The sequence below is a fragment of the Filicampus tigris genome, chromosome 18 (assembly GCF_054856515.1).
Source record: "Filicampus tigris isolate MCC_2025a chromosome 18, RoL_Ftig_1.0, whole genome shotgun sequence".
NCBI classification, from domain to species: domain Eukaryota; kingdom Metazoa; phylum Chordata; class Actinopteri; order Syngnathiformes; family Syngnathidae; genus Filicampus; species Filicampus tigris.
This window is the reverse complement of record NC_141234.1, coordinates 13,489,493-13,512,470: the sequence shown is the minus strand read 5'-3', so window position 1 is coordinate 13,512,470 and position 22,978 is coordinate 13,489,493. Positions and strand designations below refer to the sequence as shown.

Sequence of the window (22,978 nt, the reverse complement as noted above, 5' to 3'; positions counted from 1 at the left end):
GGAAGCTCAAGACACACCTTTTTAGTTTGGCTTTCAACAACTTTTAAATAATTTATCTTTTCTTTTGATTGAAGATAATTCTATGTTTTGCTTTGAATGTTTTAAAGCACTTTGAGTTGCATTTTTATGTATGAAAAGTGCTATATAAATAAAATGTGATTGATTGATTGATGTTGTCTCACCTTGATCCTGAGAAGCCATTGTATCTGGGAAGAAGGTTTCAACCTTTTATCAGTCAAGGCTACATGAGCGGCGGAGCAGGATATGTCCTTAGTAAGGAAGCACTACGGAGATTTATCAAAGCTTTCACCACAGGAGCATGCACCCACTTCTCGTCCACAGAGGACATGGCTCTGGGAAAATGTATGGAGACAATGAAGGTGGAGCCAGTAGATACCAGGGATGTGAAAGCAAGACAAACCTTTCATCCTTTCCCTCCAGAGCTACATTTGGTCAGACAGTTCCAAAGGAAACCTTGGTATCTGGATTATGAGCACTATCCTCCAATTCAAGTAAGAACACATGACATGACCGTGGTGTTGTCTATCTTAAAGGGAAGCCAACCCAAACATATATTTTTCAAGAATATGTTCTATGCAAGCCCACTCGTTGAAACAAGGCATTCGGATAAATATTGCGTTTGTGGAATAAGAGTTAATCCGTTCGTTTTTAGCCATCTCTGGGGCGGCTCTTTTGTCACTTCTGTCGACTGAAAATGACATCACAGTTGCTCAGGTAACAACGACCAATCACGGCTAACCTGTTTTCTGAAGGTGAGCCGTGATTGGTCGTTACCTGAGCCCTGAGCAGTTGTGATGTCATTTTCAGTCGACAGAAATAACAAAATGGCCGCCCCCTGAGATGGCTAAAAACGGGTGGATTTTACTGCTGAACTCATATTTCACAAACACAATATTAATCAGAATGCCGTGTTTCAACTAGTGGGCCTGCTGGGAACATATTCTGGAAAAAAAATATGTTTGGGTTGATGTCTTTTATAAGTATGACATCGGATGGTGGCGAAGGTGTTTAATCCATCTGGGCCGAGAGCGCATCACCGCGTTTCTACCACTAGATCAAGAGCGCTGTTGCGTCTTTCTACCTTTACAGCGTATACGCCATTTTCTTTTTTTAACTAATTCTCAGTCTCTTAGCAAATGAAATGAATCAGAATATACACGCGACGGTGTTGTGAGCCCTCAGAGGTTGTCCCGTAATTTTTTCGAGCAGTAACGGCGGACACAGACCATCTCTGAAATAAGTAACGGTAGTGATATTGACAACGCGCTTGTGGACTTGGAACCAGTGCAACCAGACCAACGTGATATATGGTTAACAGAGCTGGGCACTTGACCCTTTTTTGCCGGTCCGGCCACGACCCCCCGCCCTTATTCATAAAAATTATCACCCCCCCGCTCCACGTGGGAGTAGAAAGAAGCCTAAAGAGAAGCCTTTCACCAAGTAGGCTGATATGAAATTTGGCCGCCTCGCGAGCACGTCACACGCATGAGGGCCGATTAGTGGGCCGGACTAAAATCCACTTCCGGCCATGCTTAGTCCAGCCATTTAAAAAAATTTGTCAGCCCCCATTCCCAGCCCCAAAAATGGGCATCCAGCCGGGCCGGAGGGTCCAACCGGTCCGGCCCAGGGACGGACTGCCTAGCTCTGATGGTAAAAATATATGTTTGCAGACAACAACGATATCGACAGCTTTGTAACAGAATAGAGGATGGTAATTACCACTGTATTTTTTTTTAATTAAACAAAGTGCTTCTCTTGCACTCACACTTTATTTTATTTATTGTTGGTTGAAACGATAAATAATAATAAAGTCAGGCCTGTGTGAAAGCCACGTCTAAGCTCTCCAAATCTTTTGGAATTATGTTCATTTGCTACAGGGGCTGAGGTATCAATTATTCATTCAGGTTTTACAGGGTGATTCTAAAGTCGCCCTTAGCTTTTAGGGGGATGTTTCGCCAGGCCCTTTAGGCCTTAATGGGTTAAAGGAGGCATATTATGCATTTAACAGTTCGCAGTTGTCCTCATTAATGACCTCTAACATTCTTCAATCAAAATGCACAAAAAAATACAGTATATACTTAAAGAGGACATCCATCAAGTTGCTGTACTACCAGTCCTTATTACGGTATTAGGGTGAGCTGGAACTTATCCCAACTGACTTTGGGAGAACTGCAGGGTGCCCATTTAACTAGTCACCAGGCAGAGACTGGTGAGAATCATTTCCACTCACACTGTTCATTTGATTAAACATAAATGTTATCAGAAAGAAGGAGGAGTAGTCCACAGACAAAATCCACACAAGCACTGTAAAACATGCAAATTTCACACATGAAAACATGAACACTGTGCACACCCACCATGGCGCTCCCATTTTACAAGGCTTAAAGTGTATGGGACACGAAAAAAAAAGTTACCCTAAAATCTTTTTTAAGAAGGAGTAAAAGTACAAAAAATAAGATTGCATATTTTGGGGAACCGAAACAGACTCACGCCGTCCTCCCATCGGTTCAAATAAAAGCCAGCAACTCGACGTGGCGGCATAATCCAAGTGAATTAAAAACACTGAAATGAATCAGAAGAACAACCACGGCGAGCACATTTGGCAGGCAGCAAGTCAGAGATGTGGCTCAATGTCATCATAAGCCCCTTCTTCATGATTTCGCCATGGCGATGGCCCCGTCCGGAAGATTTTCAAAGCGTTACACTAAATCCGTTAAACACTAAGTTCATGTGTATCATTTCAAGAAACCGTTCATTGCGACATGGATATTTTATTGTTGAAAGGTAAATTGATTTATTTTGGAAACATTTATGTTTAAAAAGATTTAGTTTTAGTTCAAAAATGTTTACCCTGTTTGCCCCACAAAGCGCATGCTTTGATTTTTGGCCCTCTGTGTGATTGTGTTTGACACATTGGCATTACAGGAAAGAACAGGCAAATTAATTGGACTGCTCTCTCTGCTGGTTGAGATAATATAGTCATGCATTTCTTATTCTCTTTCTCCAGGGTCCAGGATGCTGTTCAGATTTTGCTGTGTCCTTTCACTACATTTACGCTGTCCAACTCTATGCTCTGGAGTACCTGACATACCATATACGGCCATATGGATATAAATACAGATTTAGTTCCAGTGAACATAAATATTTCAATGGGACAACAAAAAAATTGTGAAATATGGGATTTTGCTAACAGCCTCTTTATTATTTGGCAGAAAGCACATTGCAGGAATAATCTAATTGTAAAACCCGTTGATTGATTTATCTCTGTTTGATCTTAAACTGTGTACCTCAAACCTGGGCAAAGTACGGCCCGGTGGCCATTCCGGCCCACCCATAACCTCTGAATGGCACAATGATCATGAAGTCTAAATAAATCATAAAATAAAAAAAAAAGTGCTTTTATTTTATGTGCACAAGTGTGGACTTTGGCTACAAGCGAACTAGCGAGCAAGAGCTACCACTTGTGTTTGCGGTGTTGCCAACTATATTTAGTGACTTTTCCGACCACTCTAGCAACTATTTTCCCCCCAAATAAACTGCAAAATTGACAACAGTGGTCCTAATGTTAGCATCATTCTCTTTTCCTGCCCGGTGAAAGGAAGACAGCCAGGAGGATTTGGTCTGAAACTGTACACAAATTTACAGTTTCATAGACTGAACGAATTGGGTATACAGTATTATGAAGACATCACGTGACTGATCCCGCGTGCATTTGTTTACGCAGCCAAGCTGACAGGACGGTAGCAGCGGCAGTTTATCAGTCAATATTCTGTCCAAGTGAATTCACATCTCACTTGGTTAAAAAGGACGTCATGAGTGGACAGGTTGGACTAACGCAGGAGTGCTTTTTCATCAATCACGGCGGCAGATGGGGAGCACTGGTGAAGTCCTTGCGATCATACAAAGGCTTGGAACGTACAAGTTTAGGTTTTGGGCCTTAGAAGTGCATTGCGTTCATCTTATAGACAAGCATATTGGCAGGATCAACCACTCGCATAGTCCGCTGATAGTGTAGTGGTACACACGCCTGAGTTGTGTGCGGGCAGCATGGGATCGATTCCCGCTCAGTGACAGTGTCTATGTGTGCCCTGCGACTGGCTGGCGACCAGTTCGGGATGTAGTCTGCCTTCGCCCATTGACGGCTGGGATAGGCTCCAGCAGCTCCCCGCGACCCTGTATAGGATAAGCGGTTTGGAGCTGATAGTGTAGTGGTACACACGCCTGAGTTGTGTGCGGGCAGCGTGGGATCGATTCCCGCTCAGTGACAGTGTCTATGTGTGCCCTGCGACTGGCTGGCGACCAGTTCGGGGTGTAGTCTGCCTTCGCCCATTGACGGCTGGGATAGGCTCTAGCAACTCCCCGCGACCCTATATAGGATAAGCGGTTTGGAAGATGACATGACATGACCACTCGCATAGACACACCACACACACTGTAAATATGAATTTGCACATTCCTATTTTATATATTTTTTTTCTATTTGTGCATGCCGTGATTAAAACATTATTTATCTATAGTTATTCACTAGTTACTCTGCACTTGAGTATCTTTTATCACTGAATACTTATTACTCAAGCAAGTATTTGAAAAACTGCTTTTCCTTTTCTTGAGTACAATTTTTGCCTATTCTACACAACTCTGCATCACCTCAAATCTTTACCTCAATATTACATCACACACATGTGGACAATCTGTTAGAGTAAAAACAATTTGGTGCCTGCTATTTTGGATCCATTCCAAGTAAATCAAGTCCAACAAGATTTCATACTGAGGTTGCACTAGCTCCCAATGAGGTGATTTTTGGACACGGTCTGTGGAACAACGACATGTTTACACTTGACTATATAAAGTTTGAGTAATGAAATACGCAACTGTCCATGAGCCGTCACCTTACCGTGGTGGAGGGGTTTGTGTGTCCCAATGTCCCTAGGAGCTAAGTTGTCTAGGGCTTTATGCCCCTGGCAGGGTCACCCATGGCAAACAGGTCCTAGGTGAGGGACCAGACCGAAGCACGGCTCAAATGACCCCTTATGAAGAATAAAATGAATGGCCCCCCTCTGGAGCCAGGCCTGGAGGTCGGGCTCGTTGGCGAGCACCTGGCGGCCAGGCCTGCCACCCATGGGGCCCGGCCGGGCTCAGCCCGAAAAGGTAAAGTGGGACCCCCTTCCCATGGGCTCACCACTGGTGGGAGGGGCCAAGGGGGTCGGGTGCCGTGTGAGCTGGGCACCCGAGCTAGGCAGGGACCTTGGCGGTCCGATCCACGGCAACAGAAACTAGCTCTTGGGACATGGAATGTCACCTCTCTGGCAGGGAAGGAGCCAGAGCTGGTGTGTGAGGCTGAGAAGTTCCGACTAGATATAGTCGGTCTCACCTCCACACATAGCTTGGGCTCTGGTGATCGATGATCGACTCGATTGTAGTCGTCTCATCGGATTTGTGGCCGCATGTTTTGGACACTCGGGTGAAGAGAGGGGTGGCGCTGTCAACTGATCATCATCTGGTGGTGAGCTGGCTCCGATGGTGGTGGAAGATGTTGGTCCGACCAAGCGGACCCAAACGTATTGCGAGGGTTTGCTGGGAACGTCCGACAGAATCCCCTTTCAGACGGAGTTTCAACTCCCACCTCTGGCAGAACTTTTCCCACGTCCCGGGGGAGACGGGGGACGTTGAGTCCATCTCTTTCTCAATTTCACCGACACGTCTTCCACTGAGCCTAAAGACTCCGAGGTGGGCTCTCCTATATCTGTGGTTGAAGTAGCCGAGGTAGTTAAAAAGCTATTCGGGGGTGCTGGAGAGGAGGTTGCATCGGGAGGTCGAATCTCGGATTCAGGAGGAGCAATGTGGTTTTCGTCCCGGCCGTGGAACAGCGGACCAGCGCTACACCCTCAGCAGGGTCCTCAAGGGTGCATGGGAGTTCTCCCAACCAGTCTACATGTGTTTTGTGGACTTGAAGAAGGCGTTCAACCGTGTCCCTTGGGGAGTTCTGTGGAGGGTGCTTAGGGAGTATGGGGTACCGAGCACCCTGATAAGGGCTGTTCGGTCCCTGTACCACCGATGTCAGAGTTTAGTCCTCATTGTTGGTAGTAAGCCGGATTCGTTTCCAGTGAGGTTTGGACCCCGCCAAGGCTGTCCTTTGTCACCGATTCTGTTCATAACTTTTATGAATAAGCATTCATAACTTTTATGAACAGAACTTCTAGGACCAGCCGAGGAGTCGGGGGGGTCCGGTTTGGTGGCCTCAGTATTGCATCTCTGCTTTTTGCAGATGATGTGGTGATCCCCAACTCAAGAGTGTGAAGCGGTCGGAATGAAAATCAGCACCTCCAAATCTGAGACCATGGTCCTCAGTCGGAAAAGGGTGGCGTGCCCTCTCCGGGTCGGGGATGGGATTCTGCCCCAAGTGGAGGAGTTCAAGTATCTTGGGGTCTTGTTCGCGGGTGAGGGTAGAATGGAACGGGAGATCAACAGGCGGATCGGTGCAGCGTCTGCTGTGATGCAGACTCTGTATCGGTCTATCGTGGTGAAGAAGGAGCTGAGCCGAAAGGCGAAGCTCTCAATTTACCGGTCGATCTACGTTCCTACTCTCACCTATGGTCATGAGCTGTGGGTCATGACCGAAAGAACAAGATCTCGGATACAAGCGGCCGAAATGTGTTTCCTTCGCAGGGTGTCCGGGCTCTCCCTTAGAGATAGGGTGAGAAGTTCGGCCATCCCAGAGGAGCCAGTTGAGGTGGCTCGGGCATCTGATAAGGATGCCTCCTGGATGCCTCCCTGGTGAAGTGTTCTGGGCATGTCCCACTGGCAGGAGACCCCGAGGGCGACCCAGAACACGCTGCAGAGACTATGTCTCCCGGCTTGCCTGGGAACGCCTTGGGATCCCTCCAAAAGAGCTGCAAGATGTGGCAGGGGAGAGGGAAGTCTGGGCTTCCCTGCTGAAGCTGCTGCCTCCGCGACCCGACCTTGGATAAGCGGCAGATAATGGATGGATGGATGGCAACCGGACTTTCCGTGGACAGTCACACTTAAAAACATTTACCTGTAATATTTTTTTGTCTGGCTTTCATTATGGTAAAAAGGCACAGTGTCGATGGTTTATAGTGTTTTGTTGGGGTTTTTTGTTTTGTCATGGGCAATACCTGTTTGATACCTGGATATGTGGATTTTCTTTCCATCTTTAAAATTTCAAATTTTGACTTATTTAAGATGTTGCAGCATGAGTTTATCACCTTATTGGTCCAAAAACGCCTTACTCACTTAAGAAAGATATAACTCTCACCAAAACAAAAATGGGACATGATAAGAAGCGAGGTGACAACCACTCGAAATACACACCATCTTCCGTCTTACTATAGCGGGGCAATTGTCCTAAGGTGTGGCTCTGGAGCCTGGTTTCCAGCTGCTCAGAATGTTTATCTGCACCAGGTGATCCACTACAGAGGCCATTGTCAGTCTCTGTTCAAACATTATAAGATAAGAAGATAAGAATGCCTTTATTGATCCCACAGTGGGGAAATTTTCATTGTTACAGCAGCAAAGATATAGGTCGCATAATGTGGCCATTAATGTATAACATTGACGGCAAACATTCAGGATCAAACCTATGTAAATATACGCAGTAACATGTGTATATACACATGTATATACACACCAACCTACATCTACATAAAAAATATGAGGAACACTCATTTCGGCCTGTACATAGTACAGAGGAAAAACTACTCTAAGTAAGTGACAGTGCTGCAGTGCTGTAGTGAAATGTAAGTGACAGCATTGGATAAAAATAAAACTAGACTAACAGTAGTGGGGAATGTTGAGTATTGCACGGTATTACAGTAGTGGGGAATATTGGGTATTGCACGATACGAGCTCAGGTGCAGGACTGCACAGTTGCAATAATGTCCGCCAGTTTGTAGAGACTACACAATGTTCTTGTTAAAGAGTCTGACAGCAGCAGGCAAGAAGGAACGGCGGAATCTCTCCTTTGCACAGCGAGGGTGTAACAGTCTGTCACTGAAGGAGCTGTGGAGTGATGTTAGGGTTCCCTGGAGGGGGTGGTCCGGGTTGTCCAGCATTGATGACAGCTTGGCCAACATCCTCCTGTCCCCCACCGAGTCCACAGAGTCCAGGGAGCAGCCCAGGACAGAGTCGACCCTCCTGACCAGTTTGTCCAGCCGCTTCTTGTCCCGGGCCGAGACGCCGCCTGCCCAGGTGACCACTCCCTGGAAGAGGACCGATGCAACCACCGAGTCATAAAAATTCCTGAGGAGTGTCCCCTGAACCTCAAATGACCTCAGTCTCCTGAGTAGGAAGAGTCTGCTCTGACTCTTCCTATAGACGGCGTCTGTGTTGTCGCACCAGTCCAGTTTATTGTCCAGATGAACACCCAGGTACTTGTAAGTTGAGACTCTCTCAACATCTGTTCCCCGGATATTCACTGGTGCAGGTGAAGAGTGCTGGCGCCTACCGAAATCCACCACCATTTCTTTGGATTTCCCCGCATTGATCAGGAGGCGGTTCTGCTGGCACCAGTCCACAAAACCCTGAGTAAGTTCTCTGTACTCCCGATCATCTCCGCCTGTGATGAGGCCGACAATCGCAGAGTCGTCAGAGAACTTCTGCAGGTGACAGGTAGGGGTGTTGTAGTTGAAGTCCGAGGTGTAGAGGGTGAACAGGAAGGGAGCCAAGACAGTTCCCTGTGGGGCCCCCGTGCTACAGAGGAGCACGTCAGACACACAGTCCTGTGTCCTCACATACTGTGGCCGGTTTGCGAGGTAGTCCTGGATCCATGTGGTGAGGTGGTGGGCCACCCCCGCCGCTCCAGCTTGTCTCCCAGTAGGGTGGGTTGGATGGTGTTGAAAGCACTGGAGAAATCAAAGAACATGATCCTCACAGTGCTCCCCGCCTTCTCCAGGTGGGAGAGTGAAGTGTGGAGGAGGTAGATGATGGCATCAGCCACACTGATGCCAGGCTGATATGCGAACTGGAGTGGGTCCATTGAGGAGCTCACCAGGGGGCGCAGGTGGACAAGGACCAGTCTCTCCAGGGTCTTCATCATGTGAGACGTCAGCGCCACTGGTCTGAAGCTGTTGAGCTCCTTCGGGTGGGGGGTCTTTGGCACCGGGACCAGGCAGGATGTTTTCCATAGCTGGGGGACCCTGCCCAACTTCAGGCTCAGGTTGAACATGTGCTGGACAATTCCACACAGCTGGTCTGCGCAGAATTTGAGGAGCTGGGGGCTGATGCCATCTGGACCCGCTGCCTTCCAGCAAATCAGCGCTGTTGTAAAGTCCAGCTTCTTTCACCTTAGACATCTGGCTAAGGTAAAGTTCCTCCTTTCCCATCAGCACTTAGAAACAGTCATCCATGCCTCATATAACACCAATTCTGGCCTCCCTTCACTGGCTCCCAGTGCATTTTAGGGTTCGATTTAAGATTCTCCTATTCATCTATAAATAATTAAATGGCCTGGCCCCGGCATACCTCTCTGAGCTCCTCCAGTCCTACGCACCAGGCGCTGCTCGAGGTGCCGAGGACCAAGCGGAGCCTCAGAGGGGATCGAGCCTTTCCGACTGCTGGTCCTTCCCTCTGGAATGACCTCCCGTTGGTTGTTAGGCAAGCCCCCTCTCTGTCCATTTTTAAAAACCGGATGAAGACACATTTCTTTTCTCTGGCTTTTGATCAGACCTGAAATTTTCTGCTCTTTTCCGGTGTCAATTGTATATAGTGTTTTATTATTTATTTATTGGCTTTATTTATATTTTTATTTTATATGTTATTTATATCTATATTTATGAATACATGTATCACAGTCTTCTCCCCGTGCCTCCGGGTACTCGGGTTTCCTCCCACATTCCAAAAACATGCATGGTAAGTTGATTGGACTCTCTAAAATTTCCCCTAGGTGTGATTGTGAGTGCGGATGTTTGTCTCTGTGTGCCCTGCGATTGGCTGGCAACCAATTCAGGGTGTCCCCCGCCTACTGCCCGACGACAGCTGGGATAGGCTCCAGCATGCCCCGCGACCCTTGTGAGGAGAAGCGGTATTGATAATGGATGGATGGATGTATCACAGCCTTTTATTCTTTTTGTTTTATTTATTGTATTGTTTGTAAAGTGCTTTGTTACAGCTCTAGCTGTTATGAAATGCGCTATATAAATAAAACTGTAATTGTAATTGTAAAAAAAAAAAAAAAAAACATAACTGAATCATTGTGAAATCACCTTTATCTGTTTGTTTTAGGTTTATGACCTTTGGTCCTTTGTTCAATAAACAAAGAAAGACAAACACGAGTTGTAACATTGTGTGCTTCTGATGAGCCTTTTCGGAGGGCATAAAATAAATATCCGAACAGTCAGTCTCTGAACGGATGTCGGAGACGCCCGGTCCAGGGAGCGCTTCCATTGGTCAGCCCAGGAGTCAGGACCAACACATTTTTATTCTGTGACGGAGCAAGAGAAAGCAATCCAATTCCGACTGCGACCTCGGAGTCGGAACAAGTCAACAGTGAAGATGGGATCACGCGTTGTCCTGTAATGGTCCTAGGAATCGTAATTGGTCGTTGGTAGCTCACCACGAGGAGAATGAAATTGAAATTTAGTCCACTTAACAAAATTTGTAATGTAATCTAGATCACATCCAGCCATTCATAAGGCTGAAAGAGAATGTAAAAAAGAGTTAATCCACCCGCTTTTAGCCATATCTGGGGGCGGCCATTTTGTCATTTCTGAAAATGACATCACAACTACTCAGGGCTCAGGTAACCACCAATCACGGCTCAGCATTAGAAAACAGGCGAACTGTGATTGGTCATACCCTGAGCCCTGAGTAGTTGTGATGTCATTTGTGACAAAATGGCCGCCCCCTGAAATGGCTAAAAAGGGGTGGATTTTGCTGCTGAACTCATATTCCACAAACGCAATAATAATCAGAATGCCGTGTTTTAACTAGTGGGCCTGCTGGGAACATATTCTTGAAAAAAATATGTTTGTGTTGATTTCTCCTTTAAATGGGGCTCAATGCATTGTAGCAACAGAAAAGAGAGATCAAGAGAGATTAAATGAACTCACAAATCACAAGTTGTCGCACAAAAGTCCTTCGTCATCTGCATTCAGGGGTTGGTATTTAGTTTCAGGTGCAATAGTGCTACTTGCTGCTCAGACGTATACATTACTTTGCCTCCGTGAAAAAAAAATAAAAATAAAGCGAGTCGCACGTGTCGAACTGCACAAGACACTAAAACAGTTGAATCAAATGTTTTTTCTGGTTTCAAAAACATTCCACCCCTGATATGGTGTTCTTTTTATATGACATACATAGCCATGGGGCAGCATGGTTCAGTTGGTAGAGTAGTCATCTCCCCACCCAAAGGTTGTGGGTTCAATCCTCAGCCCTTGTGACCATGTCAAAGTGTCCTTGAGCAAGATAGTGCACTGCACCCGCATTTGCTCCTGATGCTGCATCATCAATGAGTGAATGAGGAGACAGTACTTGGAGCGCTTTCATTACCATAGGTAGAAAAGCGCTATACAAGAAAAAGCCCATATACCATTCAGTATAAATGTGATTGACGACGCAGACTGGTAAAGGTTTCAGGGCATGACGGTCAGTTTTTATTTATTTAACAATATGATGAATTGGAGAAGGCGGCACCAGGCGACTGGTTAGCACACCCGCCTCACTGTGTGGAGTTTGTATGTTCTCCCCGTGCCTGCGTGGGTTTTCTCCGGGTACTCCGGTTTCCTCCCACATTCCAAAAACATGCAGGGTAAGTTGATTGGACTCTCTAAATTGCCCCTAGGTGTGATTATGAGTGCGGATGTTTGTCTTTGTGTGCCCTGCGATTGGCTGGCAACCAATTCAGGGTGTCCCCCGCCTACTGCCCGACGACAGCTGGGATAGGCTCCAGCACGCCCCGCGACCCTTGTGAGGAGAAGCGGTATCGATAATGGATGAATGGATAATTAATTGGTTCTTCTGTACGGCACATTCATGATCCGTTCTTTGTCTGACATCCAGGTGTCAACTTGAGCTCAACAACAACTTCTTCAACAACAACCCGTATCTTGTGTTGGATCATGACTGGCCCGAAGAATATGGAGTCCCGGACCAAGCACATTAAGGAAACATGGGCAAAGCGCTGTCACATAGTGCTCTACATGAGTTCTGTTCATACTGATTTCCCAACCGTGAAACTGAATGTCAGTGAAGGACGAGAGTACTTGTATTGGAAGACCATCCGTGCCTTTGAGTACATCTACCTCCAGCACCTGGACAGTGCAGAATGGTTCTTAAAAGCAGATGACGACACCTATGTGATTGTAGAGAATCTCGTCTACATGTTGTCTCACCTTGATCCTGAGAAGCCATTGTATCTGGGAAGAAGGTTTCAACCTTTTATCAGTCAAGGCTACATGAGCGGCGGAGCAGGATATGTCCTTAGTAAGGAAGCACTACGGAGATTTATCAAAGCTTTCACCACAGGAGCATGCACCCACTTCTCGTCCACAGAGGACATGGCTCTGGGAAAATGTATGGAGACAATGAAGGTGGAGCCAGTAGATACCAGGGATGTGAAAGCAAGACAAACCTTTCATCCTTTCCCTCCAGAGCTACATTTGGTCAGACAGTTCCAAAGGAAACCTTGGTATCTGGATTATGAGCACTATCCTCCAATTCAAGTAAGAACACATGACATGACCGTGGTGTTGTCTATCTTAAAGGGAAGCCAACCCAAACATATATTTTTCAAGAATATGTTCTATGCAAGCCCACTCGTTGAAACAAGGCATTCGGATAAATATTGCGTTTGTGGAATAAGAGTTAATCCGTTCGTTTTTAGCCATCTCTGGGGCGGCTCTTTTGTCACTTCTGTCGACTGAAAATGACATCACAGTTGCTCAGGTAACAACGACCAATCACGGCTAACCTGTTTTCTGAAGGTGAGCCGTGATTGGTCGTTACCTGAGCCCTGAGCAGTTGTGATGTCATTTTCAGTCGACAGAAATAACAAAATGGCCGCCCCCTGAGATGGCTAAAAACGGGTGGATTTTACTGCTGAACTCATATTTCACAAACACAATATTAATCAGAATGCCGTGTTTCAACTAGTGGGCCTGCTGGGAACATATTCTGGAAAAAAAATATGTTTGGGTTGATGTCTTTTATAAGTATGACATCGGATGGTGGCGAAGGTGTTTAATCCATCTGGGCCGAGAGCGCATCACCGCGTTTCTACCACTAGATCAAGAGCGCTGTTGCGTCTTTCTACCTTTACAGCGTATACGCCATTTTCTTTTTTTAACTAATTCTCAGTCTCTTAGCAAATGAAATGAATCAGAATATACACGCGACGGTGTTGTGAGCCCTCAGAGGTTGTCCCGTAATTTTTTCGAGCAGTAACGGCGGACACAGACCATCTCTGAAATAAGTAACGGTAGTGATATTGACAACGCGCTTGTGGACTTGGAACCAGTGCAACCAGACCAACGTGATATATGGTTAACAGAGCTGGGCACTTGACCCTTTTTTGCCGGTCCGGCCACGACCCCCCGCCCTTATTCATAAAAATTATCACCCCCTCGCTCCACGTGGGAGTAGAAAGAAGCCTAAAGAGAAGCCTTTCACCAAGTAGGCTGATATGAAATTTGGCCGCCTCGCGAGCACGTCACACGCATGAGGGCCGATTAGTGGGCCGGACTAAAATCCACTTCCGGCCATGCTTAGTCCAGCCATTTAAAAAAATTTGTCAGCCCCCATTCCCAGCCCCAAAAATGGGCATCCAGCCGGGCCGGAGGGTCCAACCGGTCCGGCCCAGGGACGGACTGCCTAGCTCTGATGGTAAAAATATATGTTTGCAGACAACAACGATATCGACAGCTTTGTAACAGAATAGAGGATGGTAATTACCACTGTATTTTTTTTTAATTAAACAAAGTGCTTCTCTTGCACTCACACTTTATTTTATTTATTGTTGGTTGAAACGATAAATAATAATAAAGTCAGGCCTGTGTGAAAGCCACGTCTAAGCTCTCCAAATCTTTTGGAATTATGTTCATTTGCTACAGGGGCTGAGGTATCAATTATTCATTCAGGTTTTACAGGGTGATTCTAAAGTCGCCCTTAGCTTTTAGGGGGATGTTTCGCCAGGCCCTTTAGGCCTTAATGGGTTAAAGGAGGCATATTATGCATTTAACAGTTCGCAGTTGTCCTCATTAATGACCTCTAACATTCTTCAATCAAAATGCACAAAAAAATACAGTATATACTTAAAGAGGACATCCATCAAGTTGCTGTACTACCAGTCCTTATTACGGTATTAGGGTGAGCTGGAACTTATCCCAACTGACTTTGGGAGAACTGCAGGGTGCCCATTTAACTAGTCACCAGGCAGAGACTGGTGAGAATCATTTCCACTCACACTGTTCATTTGATTAAACATAAATGTTATCAGAAAGAAGGAGGAGTAGTCCACAGACAAAATCCACACAAGCACTGTAAAACATGCAAATTTCACACATGAAAACATGAACACTGTGCACACCCACCATGGCGCTCCCATTTTACAAGGCTTAAAGTGTATGGGACACGAAAAAAAAAGTTACCCTAAAATCTTTTTTAAGAAGGAGTAAAAGTACAAAAAATAAGATTGCATATTTTGGGGAACCGAAACAGACTCACGCCGTCCTCCCGTCGGTTCAAATAAAAGCCAGCAACTCGACGTGGCGGCATAATCCAAGTGAATTAAAAACACTGAAATGAATCAGAAGAACAACCACGGCGAGCACATTTGGCAGGCAGCAAGTCAGAGATGTGGCTCAATGTCATCATAAGCCCCTTCTTCATGATTTCGCCATGGCGATGGCCCCGTCCGGAAGATTTTCAAAGCGTTACACTAAATCCGTTAAACACTAAGTTCATGTGTATCATTTCAAGATACCGTTCATTGCGACATGGATATTTTATTGTTGAAAGGTAAATTGATTTATTTTGGAAACATTTATGTTTAAAAAGATTTAGTTTTAGTTCAAAAATGTTTACCCTGTTTGCCCCACAAAGCGCATGCTTTGATTTTTGGCCCTCTGTGTGATTGTGTTTGACACATTGGCATTACAGGAAAGAACAGGCAAATTAATTGGACTGCTCTCTCTGCTGGTTGAGATAATATAGTCATGCATTTCTTATTCTCTTTCTCCAGGGTCCAGGATGCTGTTCAGATTTTGCTGTGTCCTTTCACTACATTTACGCTGTCCAACTCTATGCTCTGGAGTACCTGACATACCATATACGGCCATATGGATATAAATACAGATTTAGTTCCAGTGAACATAAATATTTCAATGGGACAACAAAAAAATTGTGAAATATGGGATTTTGCTAACAGCCTCTTTATTATTTGGCAGAAAGCACATTGCAGGAATAATCTAATTGTAAAACCCGTTGATTGATTTATCTCTGTTTGATCTTAAACTGTGTACCTCAAACCTGGGCAAAGTACGGCCCGGTGGCCATTCCGGCCCACCCATAACCTCTGAATGGCACAATGATCATGAAGTCTAAATAAATCATAAAATAAAAAAAAAAGTGCTTTTATTTTATGTGCACAAGTGTGGACTTTGGCTACAAGCGAACTAGCGAGCAAGAGCTACCACTTGTGTTTGCGGTGTTGCCAACTATATTTAGTGACTTTTCCGACCACTCTAGCAACTATTTTCCCCCCAAATAAACTGCAAAATTGACAACAGTGGTCCTAATGTTAGCATCATTCTCTTTTCCTGCCCGGTGAAAGGAAGACAGCCAGGAGGATTTGGTCTGAAACTGTACACAAATTTACAGTTTCATAGACTGAACGAATTGGGTATACAGTATTATGAAGACATCACGTGACTGATCCCGCGTGCATTTGTTTACGCAGCCAAGCTGACAGGACGGTAGCAGCGGCAGTTTATCAGTCAATATTCTGTCCAAGTGAATTCACATCTCACTTGGTTAAAAAGGACGTCATGAGTGGACAGGTTGGACTAACGCAGGAGTGCTTTTTCATCAATCACGGCGGCAGATGGGGAGCACTGGTGAAGTCCTTGCGATCATACAAAGGCTTGGAACGTACAAGTTTAGGTTTTGGGCCTTAGAAGTGCATTGCGTTCATCTTATAGACAAGCATATTGGCAGGATCAACCACTCGCATAGTCCGCTGATAGTGTAGTGGTACACACGCCTGAGTTGTGTGCGGGCAGCGTGGGATCGATTCCCGCTCAGTGACAGTGTCTATGTGTGCCCTGCGACTGGCTGGCGACCAGTTCGGGATGTAGTCTGCCTTCGCCCATTGACGGCTGGGATAGGCTCCAGCAGCTCCCCGCGACCCTGTATAGGATAAGCGGTTTGGAGCTGATAGTGTAGTGGTACACACGCCTGAGTTGTGTGCGGGCAGCGTGGGATCGATTCCCGCTCAGTGACAGTGTCTATGTGTGCCCTGCGACTGGCTGGCGACCAGTTCGGGGTGTAGTCTGCCTTCGCCCATTGACGGCTGGGATAGGCTCTAGCAACTCCCCGCGACCCTATATAGGATAAGCGGTTTGGAAGATGACATGACATGACCACTCGCATAGACACACCACACACACTGTAAATATGAATTTGCACATTCCTATTTTATATATTTTTTTTCTATTTGTGCATGCCGTGATTAAAACATTATTTATCTATAGTTATTCACTAGTTACTCTGCACTTGAGTATCTTTTATCACTGAATACTTATTACTCAAGCAAGTATTTGAAAAACTGCTTTTCCTTTTCTTGAGTACAATTTTTGCCTATTCTACACAACTCTGCATCACCTCAAATCTTTACCTCAATATTACATCACACACATGTGGACAATCTGTTAGAGTAAAAACAATTTGGTGCCTGCTATTTTGGATCCATTCCAAGTAAATCAAGTCCAACAAGATTTCATACTGAGGTTGCACTAGCTCCCAATGAGGTGATTTTTGGACACGGTCTGTGGAACAACGACATGTTTACACTTGACTATATAAAGTTTGAGTAATGAAATACGCAACTGTCCATGAGCCGTCACCTTACCGTGGTGGAGGGGTTTGTGTGTCCCAATGTCCCTAGGAGCTAAGTTGTCTAGGGCTTTATGCCCCTGGCAGGGTCACCCATGGCAAACAGGTCCTAGGTGAGGGACCAGACCGAAGCACGGCTCAAATGACCCCTTATGAAGAATAAAATGAATGGCCCCCCTCTGGAGCCAGGCCTGGAGGTCGGGCTCGTTGGCGAGCACCTGGCGGCCAGGCCTGCCACCCATGGGGCCCGGCCGGGCTCAGCCCGAAAAGGTAAAGTGGGACCCCCTTCCCATGGGCTCACCACTGGTGGGAGGGGCCAAGGGGGTCGGGTGCCGTGTGAGCTGGGCACCCGAGCTAGGCAGGGACCTTGGCGGTCCGATCCACGGCAACAGAAACTAGCTCTTGGGACATGGAATGTCACCTCTCTGGCAGGGAAGGAGCCAGAGCTGGTGTGTGAGGCTGAGAAGTTCCGACTAGATATAGTCGGTCTCACCTCCACACATAGCTTGGGCTCTGGTGATCGATGATCGACTCGATTGTAGTCGTCTCATCGGATTTGTGGCCGCATGTTTTGGACACTCGGGTGAAGAGAGGGGTGGCGCTGTCAACTGATCATCATCTGGTGGTGAGCTGGCTCCGATGGTGGTGGAAGATGTTGGTCCGACCAAGCGGACCCAAACGTATTGCGAGGGTTTGCTGGGAACGTCCGACAGAATCCCCTTTCAGACGGAGTTTCAACTCCCACCTCTGGCAGAACTTTTCCCACGTCCCGGGGGAGACGGGGGACGTTGAGTCCATCTCTTTCTCAATTTCACCGACACGTCTTCCACTGAGCCTAAAGACTCCGAGGTGGGCTCTCCTATATCTGTGGTTGAAGTAGCCGAGGTAGTTAAAAAGCTATTCGGGGGTGCTGGAGAGGAGGTTGCATCGGGAGGTCGAATCTCGGATTCAGGAGGAGCAATGTGGTTTTCGTCCCGGCCGTGGAACAGCGGACCAGCGCTACACCCTCAGCAGGGTCCTCAAGGGTGCATGGGAGTTCTCCCAACCAGTCTACATGTGTTTTGTGGACTTGAAGAAGGCGTTCAACCGTGTCCCTTGGGGAGTTCTGTGGAGGGTGCTTAGGGAGTATGGGGTACCGAGCACCCTGATAAGGGCTGTTCGGTCCCTGTACCACCGATGTCAGAGTTTAGTCCTCATTGTTGGTAGTAAGCCGGATTCGTTTCCAGTGAGGTTTGGACCCCGCCAAGGCTGTCCTTTGTCACCGATTCTGTTCATAACTTTTATGAATAAGCATTCATAACTTTTATGAACAGAACTTCTAGGACCAGCCGAGGAGTCGGGGGGGTCCGGTTTGGTGGCCTCAGTATTGCATCTCTGCTTTTTGCAGATGATGTGGTGATCCCCAACTCAAGAGTGTGAAGCGGTCGGAATGAAAATCAGCACCTCCAAATCTGAGACCATGGTCCTCAGTCGGAAAAGGGTGGCGTGCCCTCTCCGGGTCGGGGATGGGATTCTGCCCCAAGTGGAGGAGTTCAAGTATCTTGGGGTCTTGTTCGCGGGTGAGGGTAGAATGGAACGGGAGATCAACAGGCGGATCGGTGCAGCGTCTGCTGTGATGCAGACTCTGTATCGGTCTATCGTGGTGAAGAAGGAGCTGAGCCGAAAGGCGAAGCTCTCAATTTACCGGTCGATCTACGTTCCTACTCTCACCTATGGTCATGAGCTGTGGGTCATGACCGAAAGAACAAGATCTCGGATACAAGCGGCCGAAATGTGTTTCCTTCGCAGGGTGTCCGGGCTCTCCCTTAGAGATAGGGTGAGAAGTTCGGCCATCCCAGAGGAGCCAGTTGAGGTGGCTCGGGCATCTGATAAGGATGCCTCCTGGATGCCTCCCTGGTGAAGTGTTCTGGGCATGTCCCACTGGCAGGAGACCCCGAGGGCGACCCAGAACACGCTGCAGAGACTATGTCTCCCGGCTTGCCTGGGAACGCCTTGGGATCCCTCCAAAAGAGCTGCAAGATGTGGCAGGGGAGAGGGAAGTCTGGGCTTCCCTGCTGAAGCTGCTGCCTCCGCGACCCGACCTTGGATAAGCGGCAGATAATGGATGGATGGATGGCAACCGGACTTTCCGTGGACAGTCACACTTAAAAACATTTACCTGTAATATTTTTTTGTCTGGCTTTCATTATGGTAAAAAGGCACAGTGTCGATGGTTTATAGTGTTTTGTTGGGGTTTTTTGTTTTGTCATGGGCAATACCTGTTTGATACCTGGATATGTGGATTTTCTTTCCATCTTTAAAATTTCAAATTTTGACTTATTTAAGATGTTGCAGCATGAGTTTATCACCTTATTGGTCCAAAAACGCCTTACTCACTTAAGAAAGATATAACTCTCACCAAAACAAAAATGGGACATGATAAGAAGCGAGGTGACAACCACTCGAAATACACACCATCTTCCGTCTTACTATAGCGGGGCAATTGTCCTAAGGTGTGGCTCTGGAGCCTGGTTTCCAGCTGCTCAGAATGTTTATCTGCACCAGGTGATCCACTACAGAGGCCATTGTCAGTCTCTGTTCAAACATTATAAGATAAGAAGATAAGAATGCCTTTATTGATCCCACAGTGGGGAAATTTTCATTGTTACAGCAGCAAAGATATAGGTCGCATAATGTGGCCATTAATGTATAACATTGACGGCAAACATTCAGGATCAAACCTATGTAAATATACGCAGTAACATGTGTATATACACATGTATATACACACCAACCTACATCTACATAAAAAATATGAGGAACACTCATTTCGGCCTGTACATAGTACAGAGGAAAAACTACTCTAAGTAAGTGACAGTGCTGCAGTGCTGTAGTGAAATGTAAGTGACAGCATTGGATAAAAATAAAACTAGACTAACAGTAGTGGGGAATGTTGAGTATTGCACGGTATTACAGTAGTGGGGAATATTGGGTATTGCACGATACGAGCTCAGGTGCAGGACTGCACAGTTGCAATAATGTCCGCCAGTTTGTAGAGACTACACAATGTTCTTGTTAAAGAGTCTGACAGCAGCAGGCAAGAAGGAACGGCGGAATCTCTCCTTTGCACAGCGAGGGTGTAACAGTCTGTCACTGAAGGAGCTGTGGAGTGATGTTAGGGTTCCCTGGAGGGGGTGGTCCGGGTTGTCCAGCATTGATGACAGCTTGGCCAACATCCTCCTGTCCCCCACCGAGTCCACAGAGTCCAGGGAGCAGCCCAGGACAGAGTCGACCCTCCTGACCAGTTTGTCCAGCCGCTTCTTGTCCCGGGCCGAGACGCCGCCTGCCCAGGTGACCACTCCCTGGAAGAGGACCGATGCAACCACCGAGTCATAAAAATTCCTGAGGAGTGTCCCCTGAACCTCAAATGACCTCAGTCTCCTGAGTAGGAAGAGTCTGCTCTGACTCTTCCTATAGAGTGTTGTCGCACCAGTCCAGTTTATTGTCCAGATGAACACCCAGGTACTTGTAAGTTGAGACTCTCTCAACATCTGTTCCCCGGATATTCACTGGTGCAGGTGAAGAGTGCTGGCGCCTACCGAAATCCACCACCATTTCTTTGGATTTCCCCGCATTGATCAGGAGGCGGTTCTGCTGGCACCAGTCCACAAAACCCTGAGTAAGTTCTCTGTACTCCCGATCATCTCCGCCTGTGATGAGGCCGACAATCGCAGAGTCGTCAGAGAACTTCTGCAGGTGACAGGTAGGGGTGTTGTAGTTGAAGTCCGAGGTGTAGAGGGTGAACAGGAAGGGAGCCAAGACAGTTCCCTGTGGGGCCCCCGTGCTACAGAGGAGCACGTCAGACACACAGTCCTGTGTCCTCACATACTGTGGCCGGTTTGCGAGGTAGTCCTGGATCCATGTGGTGAGGTGGTGGGCCACCCCCGCCCGCTCCAGCTTGTCTCCCAGTAGGGTGGGTTGGATGGTGTTGAAAGCACTGGAGAAATCAAAGAACATGATCCTCACAGTGCTCCCCGCCTTCTCCAGGTGGGAGAGTGAAGTGTGGAGGAGGTAGATGATGGCATCATCCACACTGATGCCAGGCTGATATGCGAACTGGAGTGGGTCCATTGAGGAGCTCACCAGGGGGCGCAGGTGGACAAGGACCAGTCTCTCCAGGGTCTTCATCATGTGAGACGTCAGCGCCACTGGTCTGAAGCTGTTGAGCTCCTTCGGGTGGGGGGTCTTTGGCACCGGGACCAGGCAGGATGTTTTCCATAGCTGGGGGACCCTGCCCAACTTCAGGCTCAGGTTGAACATGTGCTGGACAATTCCACACAGCTGGTCTGCGCAGGATTTGAGGAGCTGGGGGCTGATGCCATCTGGACCCGCTGCCTTCCTCGCCTTCATCTTCTTCAGCTGGTTCCTCACCTGAGATGTTGTGAAGGCCAAGGCTGGGCAGGAGGGAGTGGTGGCTATCTGGTGTAGCTGGGAGCTGGAGACTGTGGAGAAAAGGAGGGAGGGGGTGACACGCCCAGCAGGAGGAGAAGGTGGAGGCTGCAGCAGGAGAGACTGAGTGGAGGCAGGCATCTGATCGAACCCATTGAAAAAGAGGTTCAGCTCATTTGCCCACTGCAGGTCCACCCCAGTCCGGGTCTTGGGTTGTCCATGGCCTGAGATGGTCTTCAGGCCCCTCCAGACTCCCCTGGCGTTATTCTGCAGCAGCTGCTCCTCCATCCTCTTCCTGTAGGACCTTTTCCCCTCTCTGATCCTCCTCCTCAGCTGGCGCTGCACAGTCTTCCGCTCCTCTATGTTGCATGCCAGGAGATGTAACAATCCCATCTGAATTTTTTTTTTTTTTTAGAAAGTTCCACAAACTTTAAATGTGGTTTTGATCAACTTACCATGCATGGCTTTTTTGGGCAACACGGCTACAGTCTAATACAGAAATTGTTAAAAGGTGTTAAGATTTGGTTTTGTTATTGGTTTTATTTTGGTAAGCTTTACACTTCTGCAACCATCTCATCTGTCATTACCTTCCTAATGTGTTTTATCTGTGTTCTTTTGTCTCCATGTATACACAGTGGATATAAAGATTCTATACAATGCTATTCTAATGCCATTGTTTGTGACATAAAATGAGACAATGATACAAGAAGTTCTCTAACCTGTTTTCCTGGTTTGGTCACATGAGACACAACATTCCGCCTGAAGCATGTTTTGTTGAACATGATTAAAGTTAACTATGGAAAGTTTACTTGAATTAGATTTACAAACTTTTTAAATGTAAATGACCCATGTGCACACTCAAATCAAGACAACATAAATGCACAGCTTTGAATCGTCTAACTGCCACAGAGTTCCCGTCTGCATATTTAAATGACCCATGTGGTCCCAGTCGGTCCAAGTCAGCCAAACGACGTCGAGAACGGACTTAAAGGGACACTTGGATGAGCTTAACATCGCCACTTATATAAAAGGTTTGCATGTAAAAATGACACCAGTACTAAAATGACCCCCCCCCCCAAAAAAAAGGCTCTGTAGTGATTTAAGGGCTTTTTTTTGTGATTAGCTTTAGCTATTATTAGCTTCTCTCTGGGGCTCCTTTTGATTAAATAGGCTCCTTTGTGTTGGTTCTAAGGACCCATTTTTTGAGGTGCACCTGTGTGGTATCCACCTGACGTTTCACTGAACCCAAGCACCCACCACACTGTAAAAATTGACCGTGAAATTAACATTAATATGCCGTAAAATCCTGACATTAAAAATCCGTAAATGGAATAACAATGAATCAGTGTATATTTTAAAGCAATATATTGTAAAAGAAAGAACAATTAATAATTGTTATTTTTACAGTTAGTGTATGTGAAAATGATCATATTTCCTTGTAGAATTGACATATTACTGTATAATA

General features: G+C 46.7%; 1 protein-coding gene and 1 long non-coding RNA gene across 2 annotated transcripts in view; both read left to right on the top strand.

Moving 5' to 3' along the window:
* LOC147132618 (uncharacterized) overlaps positions 1-22,978 on the top strand; it is a 385,135-nt gene that overhangs the window by 41,161 nt on the left and 320,996 nt on the right. The window lies entirely within an intron of this gene.
* LOC147132625 (glycoprotein-N-acetylgalactosamine 3-beta-galactosyltransferase 1-like) lies at positions 247-15,451 on the top strand. Its single transcript, XM_086014412.1, has 3 exons — positions 247-512; positions 12,037-12,698; positions 15,215-15,451. The coding sequence occupies exons 2-3, from the start codon at positions 12,096-12,098 to the stop codon at positions 15,377-15,379; spliced, it is 768 nt and encodes a 255-aa protein (XP_085870538.1). The 5' UTR covers positions 247-512; positions 12,037-12,095; the 3' UTR covers positions 15,380-15,451.

Coding starts and splice junctions, on each gene's coding strand:
- LOC147132625 (XM_086014412.1), top strand. CDS start 12,096: ATGACTGGCCCGAAGAATATGGAGTCCCGGACCAAGCACATTAAGGAA. Junction 12,699..15,214: donor AGCACTATCCTCCAATTCAA/GTAAGAACACAT, acceptor CTCTTTCTCCAG/GGTCCAGGATGCTGTTCAGA.